Genomic DNA, 19,698 nt, shown 5'->3' with positions numbered 1-19,698 from the left:
GTTAACAGCTCTTAGCTGATGTTTACCTGTCTGAGGAAGAAGAGCAACAGATCCTCCTTATAATGTGTGTGTTTTTCTAGCTTTGTAGCGAGTCAGTGCTATGCACTGAAGTGAGAGATGGCCTGAGGAGAACTATATAAAATTGTTTCACCCCTATATTATAGTGTTAGGCTGGCAACCTGGGTCACTATGACTTCCCTTGCTGCCTGCTGAGCAAATGCACTCAGAGGGACAAAACTGCAGAATATCATGGACCTGGCCACCTCACTTAGGTGGATTAATACATTGAATGAATATATTTTATTACGGTCATTGACCAATACCAACAGTACATTTAACAAACACTCTATACAAAATACGTTAACACATTAAAACTACCAACTTCTAGAGAGTCAGAGTTCATAACAGTTATATCAACAAATCCATCCAAAATTACAGATTACACTCAGGCGCTAAAAAGGTATGGCATGTTATTGCAATTGCACAAAATTTAGCTACTTTATTAGTAATATAAGGAATCTTATCCGAGAGTAATAAGGAAATATAAAATTTTGTAGTTCAACCCGGATATTTATATAAAATAGGTAGAATAAGATCATTCCTAAGATCCCGATAAAAAGAATAGTATAAAAATACATGACTCACCATTTCAACATCCCCGTTATTACAGGGGCATAGACGGTCTTGGAATGGTATTCCCTGGAATTTCCCCTCCAAAAACTTGGAGGGCAGAACATCGAATCTGGCCAAAGTAAAAGCTTTTCTATAATTAGGGTAAGTCAGATAAGTCAGATAAGCACTTGACTCAAAGGTCTTATTTCTTAAGGGACTGGCATAAGGCAATGAGCTAACATGCTCTTGCAATACAATATCCCAGATTCTCTGTTTGACAGTTGCCTTGGCATTTGAATAGCCTAAAGCAGCGGTTCTCAACCTGTGGGTCGCGACCCCTTTGGGGGTCGAACGACCCTTTCACAGGGGACGCCTAAGACCATCGGAAAACACATATTTCCGATGGTCATTTATTTGTAATTAGAAATAAATATTTCACAATATATAATTGCATATTGTTTTTGTGATTAATCACTATGCTTTAATTATGTTCAATTTGTAACAATGAAAATACATCCTGCATATCAGATATTTACATTACGATTCATAACAGTAGCAAAATTACAGTTATGAAGTAGCAACGAAAATAATTTTATGGTTGGGGGTCACCACAACATGAGGAACTGTATTAAAGGGTCGCGGCATTAGGAAGGTTGAGAACCACTGGCCTAAAGCTATTAAAGCTTTGGGAGAAAATCCCAATAGAGATAACTCCTTACCCAAATACTTTTTCCATTTCGATTGAAAGGAGTCCAACAATATCAAAGGAGCCAATTAATACATTGCAATAAGAGTCAAATCACTGCGTGGGTTGTTAACTCATTTTATATTTGATCATCAGGCACCTCTGATGCATCGGAATTGTGGAAATTATTGTGCCCTTAGATAGCCAGTTGGATTTTTAATCTTGGCAAAAAAAATCTAATAGAAAAAAAATGCTGTAACCTCTCATTTCCAAAGCCTTTCCCTAGCCAAGATTTCTTATTAATCTGCTTTGTGAAAAATATTTTTTTAAAGAGAGGTTCCCAAATCCAGATATTGATAGGGAACTATTTACAAGCCATTTTTTTTCCTGCTAACAGCTGTTATACTCCTCTGTTATATCATGAAATGCTAGTATTAGAATACCCTTAAATATGCTGAGAGTGCTTGCTGCCTGGGGACAGTTCATACTAGTGCTGGGCCGAATCCTGCCCCCTATTTTCGGGAACTTTCTCCCTGTGAAAGAGGCATTGTTTTTTCTGCCTCTTTCGCAGGGTGGGGGGTGGGGGATTCTGAGAACTTTCTCCTTGAGGAGAGGGCCACAGATTCAACATACTTTTAAAAAGTGTAGCTGGTTGCTGAGGGGGCTTCTTATATTTTTAGTTTTTCAAAAACAAACCATCCCGGCTTAACTCGGCCTTTGGAGGAGCCCAGCAATTCTAAGTGAATGCTGTGTGAGACCATGTGACCTCTCCAATAAGCACTCAGCCTCTTCAATAAGCACTCAGGAAGAACTATTGGGCTCCTGCAAGTGCTGGGGGTGTTTCAAAAAAGAAAGAAAGAAAAGAAAGAAACCCCCTCAACAACTGGCTACATTCAAAAAGATATGTGGAAACCCTGTCCTTTCCCCAAGGAGAACATTCTCTGAAATGCTCTCCTTTCTCAGCCTCTTGCATTAGTTTTCATTCCTCATCCCCAACCATGAAATGCCAAAAATAGAATGGTCGAATTTTTTGGCCCATGCAAGTGCATCAATGGGCTTTTCATTTGGGGCTGATTCTTACATTGTAAGAGTATTGTAGTTCCCTCTCCTATGTGGTCACTTCCTATGTTGCTCCAGTAATGTGAACCTGAAAAAGTATGTAGGAAGGGTCAACAGTATGGGGACTTCCCTGTGTTTTATACTCGTATTGGGCATAACAATATTGTGCCTTCCCATCGATGTCTTGTTATCAGAGTAGTGTGGGAAGCCACCTTGCGGTAGTAGCAGTGATTCCACTCCTGTAATGTGGGAATTGGCTCTTGGACACTGGAACTGAATTTGTGAAGTGTTGAAAAGGGCTATGTGGTAAATGATATTAAAGTTCTGACTGTGGTGTTTGATCAGTGATAGTTCACTTGATGCTGTAGTCATTAATTCTGAATTTGCATGTGTTAATTTGCATGTGTTATTAGTTTTCTACTGCGTTAACATCATACTTGCTATTCAGGAAGTATGATGTAGTTTATTATAATACATAAAAATGAAATAATCTGGAAATCAGTAATGGACAGAGAAATCAAATCATAAATGCATTTGATTTTGAGGGTTTCTGCCCACTATATGCACATGAATATTGGGTAAAAGAGAATTATTTTCTTCATATACTTAAAGGAAAATAGGAACTGTACAGAGCTCCAGAAGCAGCAGCAATTCTAGCTATGTTTTGCACTACTGCATCTCTCCCATGTTTCCTGAGAGAGGAAACATGGGCATCTTTGAATATTTTGAAGCTGTCATACTTAATCAGTTAATGGTGCTGCAGATACTTTTTTGTTTGGTTTGTTCTAATGGTTTCTCTGCCTTTCTTGACCCCCTTTTTACAACCCCAGCAGCATATTTTTCTTCGTAGCACATGAGGCATGTGGTTTCAGGACCAGGCTAGGAGAGCTGTAGCCTATCTAGATATGGAGAGGGTGCTCAAGGCTCATGAGTTTAATTGCTAAAGCCTGGAGCTGGAAAAGCTGGGCGTGGAAGGTGGTCTTCTGTTGAGCAGGCAAGGCAGAAGGCCAGGCTTTTACTATTTATATCAGCCCTAGCCAATCCAGATGCTTTAGACTGCAACGTTGTGAGCCAATATGGTGTAGTGGTTAGAGTGTTGGACTGGGACTCTAGTCCCCACTTGGCAATGATGCTCACTGGGTCGCTTTGGGCCAGTCACTGATGCATGCTCAGCCTAATCTACCTCACAGGGTTGTTGTGAGAATAAAATGGAGAGGAGAACAATTATGTAAACTGCCTTGGGTTCCTTGCAAGAGGAAAAAAGGTGTAATATAAATGTGATAAAATAAAAAGCTGGCAGTGCACACTCCTCTTCCATTCTGTGCACTGAGGATGATTTGATTCCAGAGTGGTTTGTGGGCTTGTTTTGCTATGTTTCGATGCTTTGCCAAGAACCCAGTTTAGAAACCACAGCATGTGTGACTCTGAGGCTTGCTGCTCTTTGTGCACATTATGCCAAATTATGGTTTGATGTTACACTTGAATGTTGTCTAACAGATGTCTATAAGAGATTTTATATTTTGCTTTTTTAAATTGAGTGTTTGCAGGCCTGTGTAACTTTTTCTTTACTTTCTCACTTGTAAAGAGTATTGGTAAGCTAACTAAGAGTTCACTTTCAACATTATAACTGTTCTATAAACAGATGCCAACTCGCTTAAAGCACATTCTCACCTCAGCTTTCCATTGTGAATCAGGCAGGCACTGATTGGAATACTTTGTGGACGCCTGTTTGAAAACAGTATTTGGAATGTGTCACTAGGCCCAACAGTTGTCAATACTGTTATAAACTGTTATAAAGCAGTAGTGTAGATCCTGCCTCAGATACACAAATACCCTCACAAATATGCATTCACACTCATATGCTCTCTCATGCACACACAACACGCACACGTACACTCATTGTCATCCTCCCCCATACATGCCCCCCCCCCCACACACACACTGACAGTGCTTTCTGGAAAGATTGGAGGTGAGGGAAGAGTTTCTCTTGCTAATTCTGGCAAAGGAAAACCTTATTGCCAATCTCTCAGAAGAGATCGAAGGTAAGGGAAACCACAGGCTTTCCCTGTCTATCGCCAGCAGGGTCTCCATGGTCCACAGGATGCACTGGAAGTGGCTGCGGTCCGCAGGTTGGGCATTCTTGTTGTAGCTCAAAAGATTAAACATTTTAATTATGTCTGAAGAGGAGGGCATAAATCAATATCTTTGGACACAGCAACTTGTTATCCACCTGCTATTTGAAAGCACTTAAAGCAATTTTCTTATGAGTAATATTAGCAAAGCAGTAAAATAATAATAATAATAATTATCAGTCGCTAGTTAAGGGCAATGGTGTAGAACTGTAAAGCCTCTGTTTTTGTTGTTTTGTTTGTCAGTTTTCTGTGTAAGGTCATGCCATACAGGTAGCACCAATGTATGATGGTAAATTGCAAATACAATATGGCTCTTAAGATAAAATAATACAGTTTAAATGACATTTAGTAAATTCCAATCCCATCAGCAGCATATTGGTCATCTGCAATGATGATTTAGAACTATGTTCTTATAATCTGTTTTGTTTGTTTTTTAATGCTTCTGGAAAGTTTATAAGAAAGGTAAGAAGTACCTTTAAAAACTTTAAGTTCCAACTTTATCATTAAAGGTAACATTTTAAGTCATAGGCATGCAAATATAAACCAGAGCTGATGCAGAAAGTAAAAGGAGAGGGGCTGGGAGAGAGGGAGTGCACAATCCCACTTCTCTGCCCCTCACCAGAACATCTCAGTCCAATTCTGTTTTAGGCCGCAAACGTGACCGGCTGGGAAATGCTGGGAGTTGTACGACTTTTTTCTGTTTAAACATGCATATAGGATTGTGTCCTTAATAGCTTACTTTAAAAACTGCATATTTTTTAGCCGTTAAGGTAATTGAAAGCCTTATACAGGTCTACTCAGAATAAATCCCATTGAGTTCAGTGGGGCTTATTCCCTGGTAAGTGGGTATTAGGACTGCTGCCTGAGTCTTTTTGGTTCCAATTCTTGTGAGTACTAAGATTTCTTTACAATATTCTACAGGCAGCTCAAGGTGGTGGTCATAGAACACTGCTGTACGGCCATGCTATACTGCTTCGTCATTCATTCAGTGGAATGGTAAGATGGTTTATTGACTATTAGCCAAGTGCCTGTCCCTATGGGGGTGGGTAAGACTGCCCGTGGCTTGCCAAGGAGGATGAACAAGAGAGATGGGATAACAAGTGCCTTCTCGCACACACACTCTCGTCTGCTCCACATTTTCTGTTTCCTGAAGTAGGAAATGACTCAGCTCTTCTCCTTCCTCTCTAACCTTGTGTTACTTTTTCCTGATCTTCCCATTCTCCCCACCCCCAGCATCTTTGCCAAAGACAATATTGCTTGGCCAAGGAGGTGCAATGCTGGACTTGGGGAACTGGCACCAACCCCATTCCTTGCTTGCCTTCTCTGCCTTTCCTTGTAAACCATGCCACCTCTATAGCTGACAAGTGACGTGTTGGTGAGCCATTTGATAGTTTAGATAGATTGTAAGTTCACAGCAACAGTATTTGCTGTGTAGCATTTTGCAGGCTTCATTCCCTTCTGAAAACCTGTTTTTAAAAGAAGCTGTGCTGTAAAATTGAAGCTTCGAAATTAATTTTATTTGAATTCTAAGATCTCCCCTCCCAACAATGCTACTATGATTTAAAAAGGTAATGGAATTTTGAAAAACTATGCCTAGATCTCAAATTTCCCTTATTTTATTTGTATCCTGCCTTTTTCCTCCAAGAAACACAAGGTGACTTAAATGATCCTCCTCCTCTCCATTTCATCCTCATGATAACCCTGTGAGGTAGATTATGCTGAGAGTCCGTGATTAGACCAAAGTCACACTGTGACCCTATTCAGATGACACATTAAGCCATGGTGGTTAAGCATTTTGAGCTAAACATGGTGGATTAGCATGTTGTGTGAACCAGGACTTAGCGTGTTGTGTGAAGCATTCCTAACCCTGGTGACTACATAATCATGGTTTTAACACGCTCACTAGCTAAATGCTGCAAAAGAGTTAGCAGCCTAACCATGGCTTAGCGTGTTGTCTGAACAGGCCCAGTGGGTTTCATGGTTGAGTGGGGACTAGAACTTAGATCTCCTGAGTCCCAGTCCAACACTCTTACCATTGCACTACATTGTCTCTTCAAGTGATGTCTAATAAGTATGGAACTACTGACCCCTGAAAAGATCCCTGTTCATTTCAGTGAAAAAGTAATCTGATTTACATCAACAAAAGAATATGTAAGAAAAGACTGAATTCCCTTGTGAATAACTAGAAGCACAATGCATTTGAATTCAGATGAAAGGTAATAGTACAATGACTTAAATTTATGGATTTCAATGTTCCTAATAACTTCAGCATGTTTTTCAGTATTTGACATGCTTGACAACATCAAGATCTCAGACAGATAAGCTTGCATTCGATGTGGGGCTTCAAGAAAATGCAGCAGGTATGTATGCTGTGGAAGACTAGCCCTGCTAATCTCAGACATAATATAATCTCAGATTGCTTTTGTAGCAGGTCTGCAAAACATGTAGCGCAGCAAACCAACATAGTTGCCCACCAGTCATGCATAGTGTCCTACAAGAGGTTGATATAACTCCTGGTTTTGATTGCCTGCCTGGGACTGGAAAAACAAATTGTTTATTTGTTCTGGGCAGCTACAGTACACGGTTGGTGAGCCGCATTCAGCATGATGCAGGCCTGCTCTGTGGGAAGCAAATGATTCTATGCATGCTCAAAAACCTCTCATTTCTTTATTAAGCATTGTTCTTCATTAGAAGCTATGAATTGTAGTTGTTGAAAGAAAGAAAAAATAGGTGAGCATGAATATTAATAATACTGGAAGCCTTTGAACTTGCCTTTCTCCATAAAGAAAAAATATCACTTTCATTAGGTACTGCTGCATGCAGAGAAAGCATTAAAGAAAACAAAAACCTACTGTGTATGGAAGTGTAATTATCACCATTTTAAATATGTGTCATTCCCATGCAGTAAAAGCATTCAACCATAAGTAGAGTTTAGTCCAAAATACAACTTTTCAGCTCTTGTAGGATATACGTTAAAGTCAGTGGCTCACAATTTGAAGTGTTTAAAGTTGAAGACAAAGACCTGGTTCACCTGGGAACCCTAAACAGAGCAGTCTCTGAGTGAGTGTAGCAGCTTTCGGTCCTGAGATTTACTTACAACCACTTTCTTTGAGTACTCTGTCAGGGCACAGCACAGAGCCGCAAGTGGCTAGGAAGAGCGGGTATCTCTCTCTCTCTCTGGGCCTTGCTAGACCCGGCCGGATAAGCCGGCAGGGAGGTGGGGCGACGGCGCGCTAACTTTAGCGCGTGCCGCCCAGCCTCCTAGATGGCTGACGCGCAGGGACTACAGAAGTCCTGCAGCGTCGGCCATTTTTTTTAAAGGGGCCACATGCGCCCCAAAGTCTCCGGACATGGTAAGGTTTTTTTTTTACTTAAACCCCCCCATCCGGTCCTGATCCCTTCCCATGCCTCCTGTCCACTCTTTCCCCATCCCACCTCCCCATCCCCGTACCCCGTGTCGCCCTACACCATCCCCCGTGTCGCCCGTCCTCCCTCTCCCTCCCTGTCCCGTGTCGTCCTCCGCCATCTCCCTCCCTGTCCCATGTCGCCCATCCTCCCTCTCCCTCCCTGTCCCGTGTCGTCCTCCGTCATCTCCCTCCCTGTCCCATGTCGTCCTCCGCCATCTCCCTCCCTGTCCCCTGTCGCCCATCCTCCCTCTCCCTCCCTGTCCTGTGTTGTCCTCCGTCATCTCCCTCCCTGTCCTGTGTCGCCCGTCCTCCGTCATCTCCCCCCCTGTCCCGTGTCGCCCGTCCTCCCTCTCCCTCCCTGTCCCCTGTCATCCTCCGCCATCTCCCTCCCTGTCCCGTGTCGTCCTCCGCCATCTCCCTCCCTGTCCCGTGTCGCTCGTCCTCCCTCTCCCTCCCTGTCCCGTGTCGTCCTCCGCCATCTCCCTCCCTGTCCCGTGTCGTCCTCCGCCATCTCCCTCCCTGTCCCGTGTCGTCCTCCGCCATCTCCCTCCCTGTCCCGTGTCGTCCTCCGCCATCTCCCTCCCTGTCCCTTGTCGTCCTCCACCATCTCCCTCCCTGTCCCGTGTCATCCTCCCCCATCTCCCTCCCTGTCCCGTGTCATCCTCCCCCATCTCCCTCCCTGTCCCGTGTCGTCCTCCACCATCTCCCTCCCTGTCCCGTGTTGTCCTGCGCCATCTCCCTCTCCTGCCGGTCCGACCTTCCCCCCATCTCCCCCCCCCTGGGATCCCCCCGGCCCGATGGGCACAGCGCAGAGCGCTGTGCCCAGTCCATGGCTTTTCCCAGCTACTCACAAGTAAGCGAGTAGCCGCAAAAAGCCACGGACCTTGCTAGCCGTCGCTTATGGCGCATAAAGGCAGGCTTCAGTGAGGCCAGGGCCTGGATTCCCCTGTGCGTCATCTGGACGCACAGCAGGGAAACCGGGTCTCAAAGCGCACTAAGGCCTCGTCTAGCAAGGCCCTCTCTCTCTCTCTCTCTCTCTCTCGTGCCAGTGCCTGGTGTTTGGACCTAAGGCAGCAATCCATGTTATAGGACCACTAGGATATATATTTTCTTCAGGATTCTTGCCAGGAGTGCTGATAAGTGGCCGAAGGGGATAGGGACTGGACCTCATCATGTCCTCATTCATCCTACAATGGGGTCCAAATCAATTTGGGTTGCACAAATTAAGCCTAGATTCCCCATTGGTAATGAACAGAGAGCTCCGGCTATTGGGCGGTATAGAAATGTAATTAATAAATAAATAATAAATAAATAAATACATAGATGCTTCCATCGCAGAGAGGCTTTAGGGAAAGGCTTTTGCAAACCTTTTTGGCTGCCCTCTTTCCCATCCCCATTGCCTGCAAGTTGTAGAATTGTAGGAAAGGGGTGGAGGAGATAAACAGGCAGAGAAAGGGGCTGGTGGAAGAGTTCCATGGACTGCGTTTTCCCAAGTTTTGGAGAATTCTTGGGAAAGCCTTTGAAAGACCCAGGATGTTCCAAGTCAAGAGGGGTGAGTTCCAGTAATTACTAGTTTTGCACCTATTTAAACACTGTTAAATAATCACAAAACAAATAAAGCAAGCATTGTGATGGCAACAAGTAAGCACATATGATGAAAGAGAGAGAAAGAGAGAGGAAATTTCTCCTGACTAGCCTCAGAGCCATTGCAACTGCCCCCCCCCCCAATCAACATAAAAACAAGTGCACATGATGGAACTGAAGTCATTAGTAGATATCTTCAAGAAAAATGAAATTCTATGCAATATGTATCAGTTTTGTCCTTTGTTTTTGTAACTATCCTATGACAGCTGTTATAAATTGATCTGAGGAATTTATGTTGTTTATTGCACATGTGAGAGCTAATGTAGGCACCTGTGCATAATGTAGGTGAAGCATGCTGGTGGACCATACATCCTGCTTCTAAACAGAGATCTGAAGGAGAAAAGGTACGGATTGGAGATGATCTTATCCTGGTTAGCGTTTCCTCTGAAAGATACTTGGTAAGGATCTAGTAATCTTCATGATAACATTAATATGCATCAATCTTGTCATTTTGGTCAATGCCAGTTTTATTCCCCTGTTTTCCAGTTATAAACTGCATGTTTCCTTACCTGAACTGTTGTCAGTTTTGTTCTCCTGAGATAAAACTGAATTTGCAAAATTTTCTGTTCATGCCCTTGTACATTTGAAGAATGCTGGAAGAATGGGTGGTGGGGTGGGGTGGGGTGGGGAGGTGAGGCGAGGTGATGCTTGGGGTGGGATTGTGAGTAGCCTGGCTTCTGCTGCAAGAAACTGGTAAAGGAAATTAACAGCCAGTGTTAACTTAAAAATAATTTAAGAAAGGAAAAGTTTCCAATAATGAAGGAGGAGCAGTGAAAATGTGGCTAGGAAGAAAAACAGCTACTTCAAGATTCCTATTCAGGCCAATTATGACATGATTTGTATGTATTCAGTGAGGTACAAAAGTTAGCTTGGGGAAAAATGGAAGGAAGTGCTACTTACATACAGGAACAGTTTTATCTTTAAAAAAATGTATCTAAAGTGATTAATATTTTTTGCAAGATTAATTAGTCCAAGTGCAGACCTGATTCAAAGTGCTGGTATTAACATTCAAAGCCCTAAATGATTTGGGGCCAGGTTATTTGGAAGAACGCCTCCTCCCATATGTACCTGCCCAGACCGTAAGATCATCCACAGGGGCCCTTCTCCATGAGCCCCTGCCAAAGGAAGTGAGGCAGGTGGCTACTAGGAGGAGGGCTTTCTCCACTGTGGCACCCCGTCTGTGGAATGAGCTCCCCAGAGAAGTTTGCCTGGCACCTACACTGTACTCCTTTTGTCGCCAGCTGAAGACCTTTTTATTCTTTCAGTATTTTAACACTTAATTTTTAACTTAAATTTAAATTTTACTGTTCTAATTCTGTATTTTAATCTTATATCAATTTCTGCTGCGTGGTTTTATCCTGGTTGTGCTTTTTATACTAAATTTTGTATTTGTGTTTTTAGACTGTTGGTTGTTTTATTATGGTTTTAATTTTTGTGAACCGCCCAGAGAGCTTCGGCTATTGGGTGGTATAAAAATGTAATAAATAAATAAATAAATTAGTGAAAGGAAGCCTGAGTACTTCCTTTGAGAAATTGTGTTTTATTTCAGACATTTTGTTTTCATTGCATTCTCTGTGAATCTGTCTTTCGTTTTCAGCATCTCTCCGCAACATATGGAAACATACAGGTGGATGCTTCCTTTATGCAAACACTGTGGAATGTACACCCTACTTGTTCAGGAAGTAGCATTGAAGAAGGTTTGTTAAATTATAGTTATGCTGCTAGTTAATATTACTTTTTAATTTGTAACTTTGTATAATAATTTCTAGGGGTGTGCACGGACCCCCCGCTCCGCTTCACTTGCAGATCCGCCATTTTTCGGAGCGGGTCGCTCCGCCCCGCCCCCGCTCCGCCCACTTCCGCTCCGCTCCGCCCGGAGCTCCGGATCGGATCCGGAGCTCCGTTTTTGCCCCCCCATAGGCTTGCATTGAAAGCTAAAAAAGTAAACAACTTTTTTTCCGTTGAAGTTAGAAACCTCACGTTTGGCACCATGACACCTCATGGGCGTATACACACACACGCCAAGTTTCAAGGCAATCCCATCATCCCCTGATTTTTGGCGAATTTTTGAAAATCGGGCACCCCATTCACACCCCTTGGGATAGCTCCGTCAATTTGCATGTTACAAACCTCAAACTCGGCACCAGGGCAGCTTATCCATGTGTCCACATGCACGCCAAGTTGCAAGCAAATCCCATCATCCCCTGATTTTTGGCGCGGCTCTACCCTCTAACGCACCTCCCATAACCCTAATTCACACCCCTTTAGATAGCTCCGTCAATTTGCATGTTAGAAACCTCAAACTCAGCACCATGATAGCTTATCCACGTGTCCACATGCACGCCAAGTTTCAAGGCAATCCCATCATCCCCTGATTTTTGGGGAATTTATGAAAATCGGGCACCCCATTCACACCCCTTGGGATAGCTCCGTCAATTTGCATGTTAGAAACCTCAAACTCGGCACCAGGAGAGCTTATCCATGTGTCCACATGCACGCCAAGTTGCAAGCAAATCCCATCATCCCCTGATTTTTGGCATGGCTTAACTCACCCCAAATTGTCCCATTCTACAACTACGTCAATTTGCACGTTAGAAACCTCAAACTCAGCACCATGATAGCTTATCCACGTGTCCACATGCACGCCAAGTTTCAAGGCAATCCCATCATCCCCTGATTTTTGGGGAATTTATGAAAATCGGGCACCCCATTCACACCCCTTGGGATAGCTCCGTCAATTTGCATGTTAGAAACCTCAAACTCGGCACCAGGAGAGCTTATCCATGTGTCCACATGCACGCCAAGTTGCAAGCAAATCCCATCATCCCCTGATTTTTGGCGCGGCTTAAACTTTTTAACTCACCCCAAATCAAGTCCCATTCTACAACTACGTCAATTTGCACGTTAGAAACCTATCCTTTGGTCCCATGACAGCTTACCCATGTGTCCCCATGGACACCAAGTTTCAAGGCAATCCCATCATCCCCTGATGTTAGGGGAACTTTTGAAATTTGAACACTCCAGTATGTCAGGGATTTAAAGTTGCAATTGCAGACAGCTCAATGGGGCCAGTTCCAAGGCAATCCCAACATGCCACGAGATAACCCTAAATCTTCTGGCACATTTGAAAAAGGGATTATTGAATTTGATAAAGTCTAAGTGAGCGCAGGAAGGACTTCTCCCCTTAGTCAAAGCAAGACACATACACCATCGCTGCAAGGCGGGAAGGGGAGAATTATTATTATTATTATTATTTATTTATATAGCACCATCAATGGAAAGCAGGCAGGCAGCATGCATTGTAGTGCCGCAAGGATGGCTTGAGCACTAACGCATAGCAAACCAACCCATAAGTGGGCGCAAAGTGAGGCAAAGATGGCTGGTTGTTTCTTTCTAAGCCAGCAGTTACGCCTTGAGGGGCACAGAGGAGGACGATTGGGAGCAAACCAGGCACCAGGCGGGCAGAGAGGCAGGCAGAGTAGGCGAGGAGTCAGTCCTGGCAGATGCCCCACCACAGCAGCACCCCGGGGGAGGCGGGCAGGCAGGCAGGCAGGCTGCGGGCATTTCTGGGGGCACAAGGAAGTGATGGCTGGTTTCTAAGCCAGCATTGCAGTTAGTCACGCATTGCAAACGCAAACCATCCCAGCGAGTCGGTCACCGAGGAGGACAGGCTAGCAGAGGGGCAGGCAGAGTGACATGTCATAGATCTAGTATTGGGGAGGAGTCAGTCCCGGCAGATGCCCCAACACAGTAGCACCCTGGGTGGGCATTGGAAAACGCCATCTTGTGGGTCAATACTTCCCCCACCCCATGTCCTGCAGGGTTGCCTGCCTAACCCTTGTGGGGATGGGAGATGGAGAGCTTAGAGTGGCAGTGCCAGCAGCAGCCTTCGGCTTTCCCCTGGAACCAGTCGCCTTGCCCGCCTCTTTCCCCAGCAAGATCGCCTGGTGCTGCCTATGAAGATGCATCTTCATGCTGCTGGTTCCATAATGCCCTGTCGATGAACCCCTGCTTAGGCTGAGTTTGCAGTGGCGACAGACAGCAAAGCGGGGATCCGCTCCCAACTCAAAGTGGTCCCACACGATGCTTGTCTTTCGTTTCTGTGGTGACACCACCAATTGCCCGCCTGAGCTCTCTGGTGTTGCCACAGAAACAGGGGTGTGGGATGAGACTGGGGAGAGAGCCTCGGCCTGCTGCTGCTCCTCCTCAGCCCCCACATCCTGGAGGCCCACCGCCTCCTCCTCCTCCCCCCCCTCCACTGTGCTGAGGACCTCGTCTAGGTCCATCAGCGGGCTCGTGGGCTGAAAGGAGAATGAAGGAGTTGGGGATACTCCTCCTCCTCTAATGGCACTGCTGCCACGTGCCTCTTGCAAACGGGCACTTTTCCCATTCCCACCCTCAAAAAGAGAACGCCGGGCACAAGTTGCAGAAGAGAGTGGCTCTGCCTGCTGCTTGTCCTGCTTCTGTTTTGGAGCAGTCAGCCAAGGAGTTGCCCGTTTGAGTTTCACAGGAGGAGAGGAAGCCCTGCTGGCAGACTGAGCCTTGCTGCTTTCAGCACGCCTGCTTTCTCTTTTCATGATGACTAACAAAATATTAATACTACTAATACTATGTATAAGGTACTACTAAGAATATGTATAAGAAGAATATAATATGTTTAAATGTAGGGAAATGGGACAAGAACAATAAAATATACTACTACTAATATGTATGAGAATATACTACTAAGAATATCTACAAGAATATAATAATATGTTTTAGAATATTACTAATAAATGTAGGGAAATGGGACAAGAAATGGGACAACCACTACTATAAGAAGAACAAAATATGAATACTACTACTAATATGTATGAGAATGTATACTAATAGACTACTAAGACTATGTCAAAGAATATAATAATAATATGTTTAAGAATAGGGAAATGGTGTGCGTATGCTTTCCCCAAAATGCTCAATCTGTGGCTGCCTGTTGAACTTGACAAAAGCAGCCCACTCCGTCGAAGTTACACAGAGAAGAAAAAGAGAATCCAATTTTTTTGGTATATTTGGTATATAGAAGATAGAAGGAAACACAATCAGGATTTAAGAGAGGGGAGGGGGAAAAAGAACCAACCACTACTATAAGAAGAACAAAATATGAATACTAATATAATATGTATGAGAATATATACTAATGGACTATGTGAAAGAATATAATAAAATATGTTTAAGAATATAAATGTAGGGAAATGGGACAAAAAGTGTGTGTATGCTTTCAAAAGAAAGCTTTCACAAAAGCAGAACAGTCAGGCTTTAATACAGGGAAGGGGGGGGGGCAACCAACCCAACCAACCCAAACACACACTCCAAAATTCAAAAATAAAGTTTATATTAAATCAAAGTAAGGGGAAAACACAGGGCAAACTAAGCTACAAGTCAGAAAGAAGCAAACAAACACACACACACGCCAAACTAAACCTATCCTAATCTATCTCCAAAGTCCAAAGCAGGAGCACTAACTAACTAAGTGTTCCCTCCACGAACGCCAACCCACAAAGAGACACAAAACAGAAAGTTCTCAGGGTGGGTCTGCCTTAGTCCCCCCTCCAACGCTGGGATTGGAGGAGGATGCTTTCTGAGGAGATCAATTCTCATCAGGATTGGGAGTTGAATGTGCCTGTCATCGCTTCCAAAAAAATAAAAATAAAAAAATAAAAAAAACCCAAACCCCGATTTTTAAAAAAATATTGCACGTGAACCACAGCACGCAGAAAGTTGAGAGTGGTCTCAAAATGACCCCCATCCACGACTCTCTGTGCACAAGAATTTTCAGAACGATAGCTTAAACCCCCCCCCAGTTATCCCCGATTCTTTCCCTCAATGCAATCCTATGGGCGAAAAGCCGAAACGGAGCCCCGCGGTTGACCCTATTTTTAAAAAACTTCTAGCCCGCGACCCGTACGATGCAGAAAGTTGAGAGTGGTCTCAAAATGACCCCCATCCACGACTCTCTGTGCACAAGAATTTTCAGAACGATAGCTTAAACCCCCCCCCCAGTTATCCCCGATTCTTTCCCTCAATGCAATCCTATGGGCGAAAAGCCGAAACGCAGTTTGAGCCCCGCGGTTGACCCGATTTTTAAAAAAATATTGCACGTGAACCACAGCACGCAGAGAGGTGAGAGTGGTCTCAAAATGACCCCCATCCACGACTCTCTGTGCACAAGAATTTCCAGAACGATAGCTTCAAAAACAACGTAGTTATGCGCGATTATTTGCCGCAATGCAATCCTATGGCGAAATGTTTTCAAGATGGCGACCGGAGCGCTCCGACTGAACTCGGAGCTCCGAAAAATGGTCGCTTCTCTTCGCCTTGCTTCTAGGGGGTCCGCGGTCCGCTCCTACTCCGCCTCTGGGTAAGGCGGAGCAGGCCAATCCGCTACTGCTTCTACGCTCCTAATCGGAGCGGAGCACATCCCTAATAATTTCCATGGCTAGAAATATTGTTCTTCGAATTCTAATACCAGTGGATATTGGTACCTATGGTTTCCTAGGTAATCCCCATTCTGGCACAGTGCTTCTGTCCTCTAGGAATTCCTGTTTCTTGACCTGCAGCGGTGGGGCAGGGGTGGCAGGCTGTGCATGTATCTTTCCAGCCCCTGTTAGTAGATGTGATACACATTGGCCTAGTGGTCCAGAATGGAGGAAGTAAAATGTATATTTCCTGGTAGATCTCAGATGAAAGTGAGATCCTATTTTGTTTTTTGTTTTAAAAACCAGAAACAAAAGAGGCTACTTTTTGCATTTTGGCATGGGTATTGCTGTGAAAGGGTTATAAAAGTGTTCCAAGTTTTTGATCCCTCATCATTTTTTATCTCTGATCGGCTTGTATAGAAGGGATGCAGAACCTCAGGCCCACAGGCCAAATCTGGCCCAACAAGGGCCCCTTTGACATTCCCACCTCTTTTCCCCAACTGCCAGTTGTTTGGTGATTTCCCAGGTCTCTGTTCAGTTTTTACCACTCTAAAAGAGTTAAATGCATCTCCGAAGGCTTAGTTACTGGCAGTAAGAGCTAAAATATGGTGGTAATTTTGGTATTACCCTTTGCCTTTGGCAAACCAAAGTCCCATTTTGACTTAAGCCTACCGCACACCCTGCTGCCCCTTGCCTGAGCCATTTTTCACGTCTGTACCATTTTAAATATAAATTGCATTTGTGTGTGTGTGTGTGTGTGTGTGTGTGTGTAGATTCTCTGCACATCTGAGTGAACCAATAACTAGCGATCAGTGGGAAAGTATATAGGTAGTGCACAATTGTATTTGCACGTTGCATGACAACATCTGGCATTTAAATAACACTTTTGAAATCAATGAATGAAAACAGGGAAGAAGAATGACAGGGAAAAGAAATGCAGACAGGTTTCACAGAAGGTATCATTATTCAGCTACAATACTTCAATAATGTCATAATTATTTTAGTACAGAAGTTTAACAAGCCTTCATACCCTGTTAGGCAGGTAGCACAAAGAATAACCCACCAGAACCTTTTTTTATCAGAGAGCTGTAGGCAGGGAAGTGGAAATAATGGAGCATGATTGTGCCGACTAGAATATTTCAGGACAAATCTGCCTTTGAAACACTTCTAAGCTGGCTCAAAAAAAGCGCCACAAGTATTCTTAAATCATCGATTTAGAAAACCCTTGAAAAGGCCTCTGGGTCTGATAATAGGAGAAAAGCACCAGGAGGAAGCAGGGGAAGAAACCAGGAGATGTGCAAAAACTAGATGGGGAGATCTCCATCAAGACTTCCATTCATTTAAAACTTTTTTTTTTTACTGTCTTTTTTGCTAAGTGTAAGCCACTCTGAGAGCCTTTTTTGGCTGAGGAGCAGGGTATAAATATGATAAATAAATAAATAAATAAATAAATAAATGGGCATGCATATATGACAGGTTCCCTATTGAACATACCCATTAAAAAACACAAATCCTGCCATTAGGTTTTATCAATACAATCAAAATGCTCCCCAACTGCAGTTTTTCCATTCTGCTGTCTTTGTGCATCCACATAGATGAGTCCTTACTGTTTTGTTTTTCAAGTGCATCAGCTTCTTCTACTCCATTGCCATGCTCACACAAGAGCCACTATACGCCTGCCTGATCTTCTCATGTAGTGGTTAATAGTTGGAAAAACCGAGGGGAATCTGATTCCTACAAATCCTGGTTTTTATATTTTCAAGGGAGAGGGGCCCATTGTTCCAGTATGTTTCACTGAAACCTGAAGGGAATCCACACGTCGTACTGAGGCTGCTTCCATGCGGCCCCAGTGCACCCCGAAAACGATCGTGTAGCTTGCCTGTAAAAGAGACAAGGAAGAGGCGTCCTTGCTGGCGCCACCCACCTCCCTCCTCACCGGTCGGCGAGGAGAGCTCGGCGGAAGAAGGCGGGGTGGAGAGCTCCACCCCGCCTTCTTCCGCCGAGCTCTCCGAGCCAGCCGGCGAGGAGGGAGGTGGGTGGCGCCGGCGCCGGCAAGTACGCCTCTTCCTCTTTTACAGGCAAGCTACACGATCGTTTTCGGGGTGAACTGGGGCCGCATGGAAGCAGCCTCAGTACGACGTGTGGATTCCCCCCAGAGAACTTTTTGCATCAGGCCCAATATAACCGGATTCTGTTGACAAAGTGCCTCATCTGTTCCATCTTAACACTGGGGCTTTCATCATGTCCAGCAACATGTTTTTCTCTCTCCCCACCCCTCTTTTTTTGTCTTCATTTTTGCTTAACATAAAGCCTGAAGAAGATTTCTTGCGAACTCAAAAGCTTGCACACTACTTTGTGATATTTGGCTGATCTTAATACAGGTATTGCTTTCATATCCCTCTATAGAACTTTTCTAGTGAACCCAACTTGGGCTTTTTGCCTGCTTAGAGGAATCTGGCTAAAGCACCCACAGCTATGAGCTGGGAAGAGCTGCTGGGAGAAGCCATCAACTTTTGGCAGTTCAAACTCTTTTGTTGGTTGTTCTAAGTGCTAGACTTGTATCCTGAATTATCTGAGCTATTTTGTCATGGCACCATTATATGCAAATGCCCAATATTTAGATTGCTATTTCCTTTGTAATATTTGTCTTCAAGTAATTATTAATTTGATGATTATTCCGCAGGTGAATTTAGAACAGTTCACAGTGAGATGCTGATGAATCATCCCCCCCCTCCTTTTCTTCTTCCTTTTTTTTTGCTGGGAGACAAACTGCCTTCATTTGTCCTGGTCTCTCTGTGTTAAATGGGTTGGAAAGTTGCTTTCCATTAAAATGTAAATCTATAGAACAGGCAAGTTGTTTACCCTTTCCCAATCACCTGTTACCACTGTGCAGAATTGATTTTTATACAAATGATTAATTCTGTGAAAGGGGGAATGGCTTCATGTATCAATCACACTTCCATTGACACTTACATTTCAATAATTTGGATAATTGACAATTTAGAACTATGTTGCAACTGTATACGCAACTTTTATTTTTTTCAGGGTTTGAACTCTGCAGTAAGTGTAGTTCTAGATGTTTTAGTTTTCATCAGCATATCTCAGAGATCCACTTTACTCACTACAAAAAATTAAGTTTGTCTCCCATTCTGCTCTGTAGCCCCCTTCAAGAGAAGCATGAGGCATCGAAATTTGCTGCAGGAATTTTGTTTAATTTTTTTTACTGAATACCTGGACCTCACACTCATTTCCGAGCTGCTTTTGAAATTCTCCAAGTTTTAAAATTCTCCTGTGAAAATCCCTTTTTTAATATGCACATAAAGCACAGGTGGGCAACATCCTGCCCTCCAGTGTGGTCACCCCAATGTGCTGGGTTTTGGGGTATTTGGATTTTTTTAACTAGGCAGAATGTTAATTAAAATCATGATTTGTTGCCGTAGTTTGATGGTATACTGCCACAGAGCATTGGAATAGCTCAGTTTGGCTCAGTTCAGACAACATGTTAGTCAACGCAGTGTGAAAACTCCACTCAACAGTTGAGTTTTTAGGAGGCAAAACATGTTCTAACTCCACCATTGTGTGACTGTGGGCTACCATGGGGATGAGTAAAATCCATCGCGATGTTTGATTGACAATTCCAGTGGTATCCTATCAGCCATTGCTGCAAAAAAACAATCCAGGAAGCTTTCCTAGAGCTGCACTCT

The 19,698-nt window shown here is 43.8% G+C and overlaps 1 protein-coding gene across 1 annotated transcript in view; it reads left to right on the top strand.

Annotated features, from left to right (window-relative positions):
• The window catches only part of RYR3 (ryanodine receptor 3), a 401,651-nt gene that overhangs the window by 99,421 nt on the left and 282,532 nt on the right, over positions 1 to 19,698 (top strand). Inside the window, exons 4-7 of the mRNA XM_063117743.1 lie at positions 5,410 to 5,484; positions 6,770 to 6,848; positions 9,825 to 9,937; positions 11,137 to 11,236. Of these exons, the coding sequence (XP_062973813.1) occupies positions 5,410 to 5,484; positions 6,770 to 6,848; positions 9,825 to 9,937; positions 11,137 to 11,236 (367 nt within the window). The remainder of the gene's footprint in view (positions 1 to 5,409; positions 5,485 to 6,769; positions 6,849 to 9,824; positions 9,938 to 11,136; positions 11,237 to 19,698) is intronic.

Source organism: Elgaria multicarinata, chromosome 2 (assembly GCF_023053635.1).
Source record: "Elgaria multicarinata webbii isolate HBS135686 ecotype San Diego chromosome 2, rElgMul1.1.pri, whole genome shotgun sequence".
Classification (NCBI taxonomy): Eukaryota; Metazoa; Chordata; class Lepidosauria; order Squamata; family Anguidae; genus Elgaria; species Elgaria multicarinata.
The sequence above is the reverse complement of the archived record's forward strand: the minus strand, read 5'-3'. Positions and strand labels throughout refer to the sequence as shown.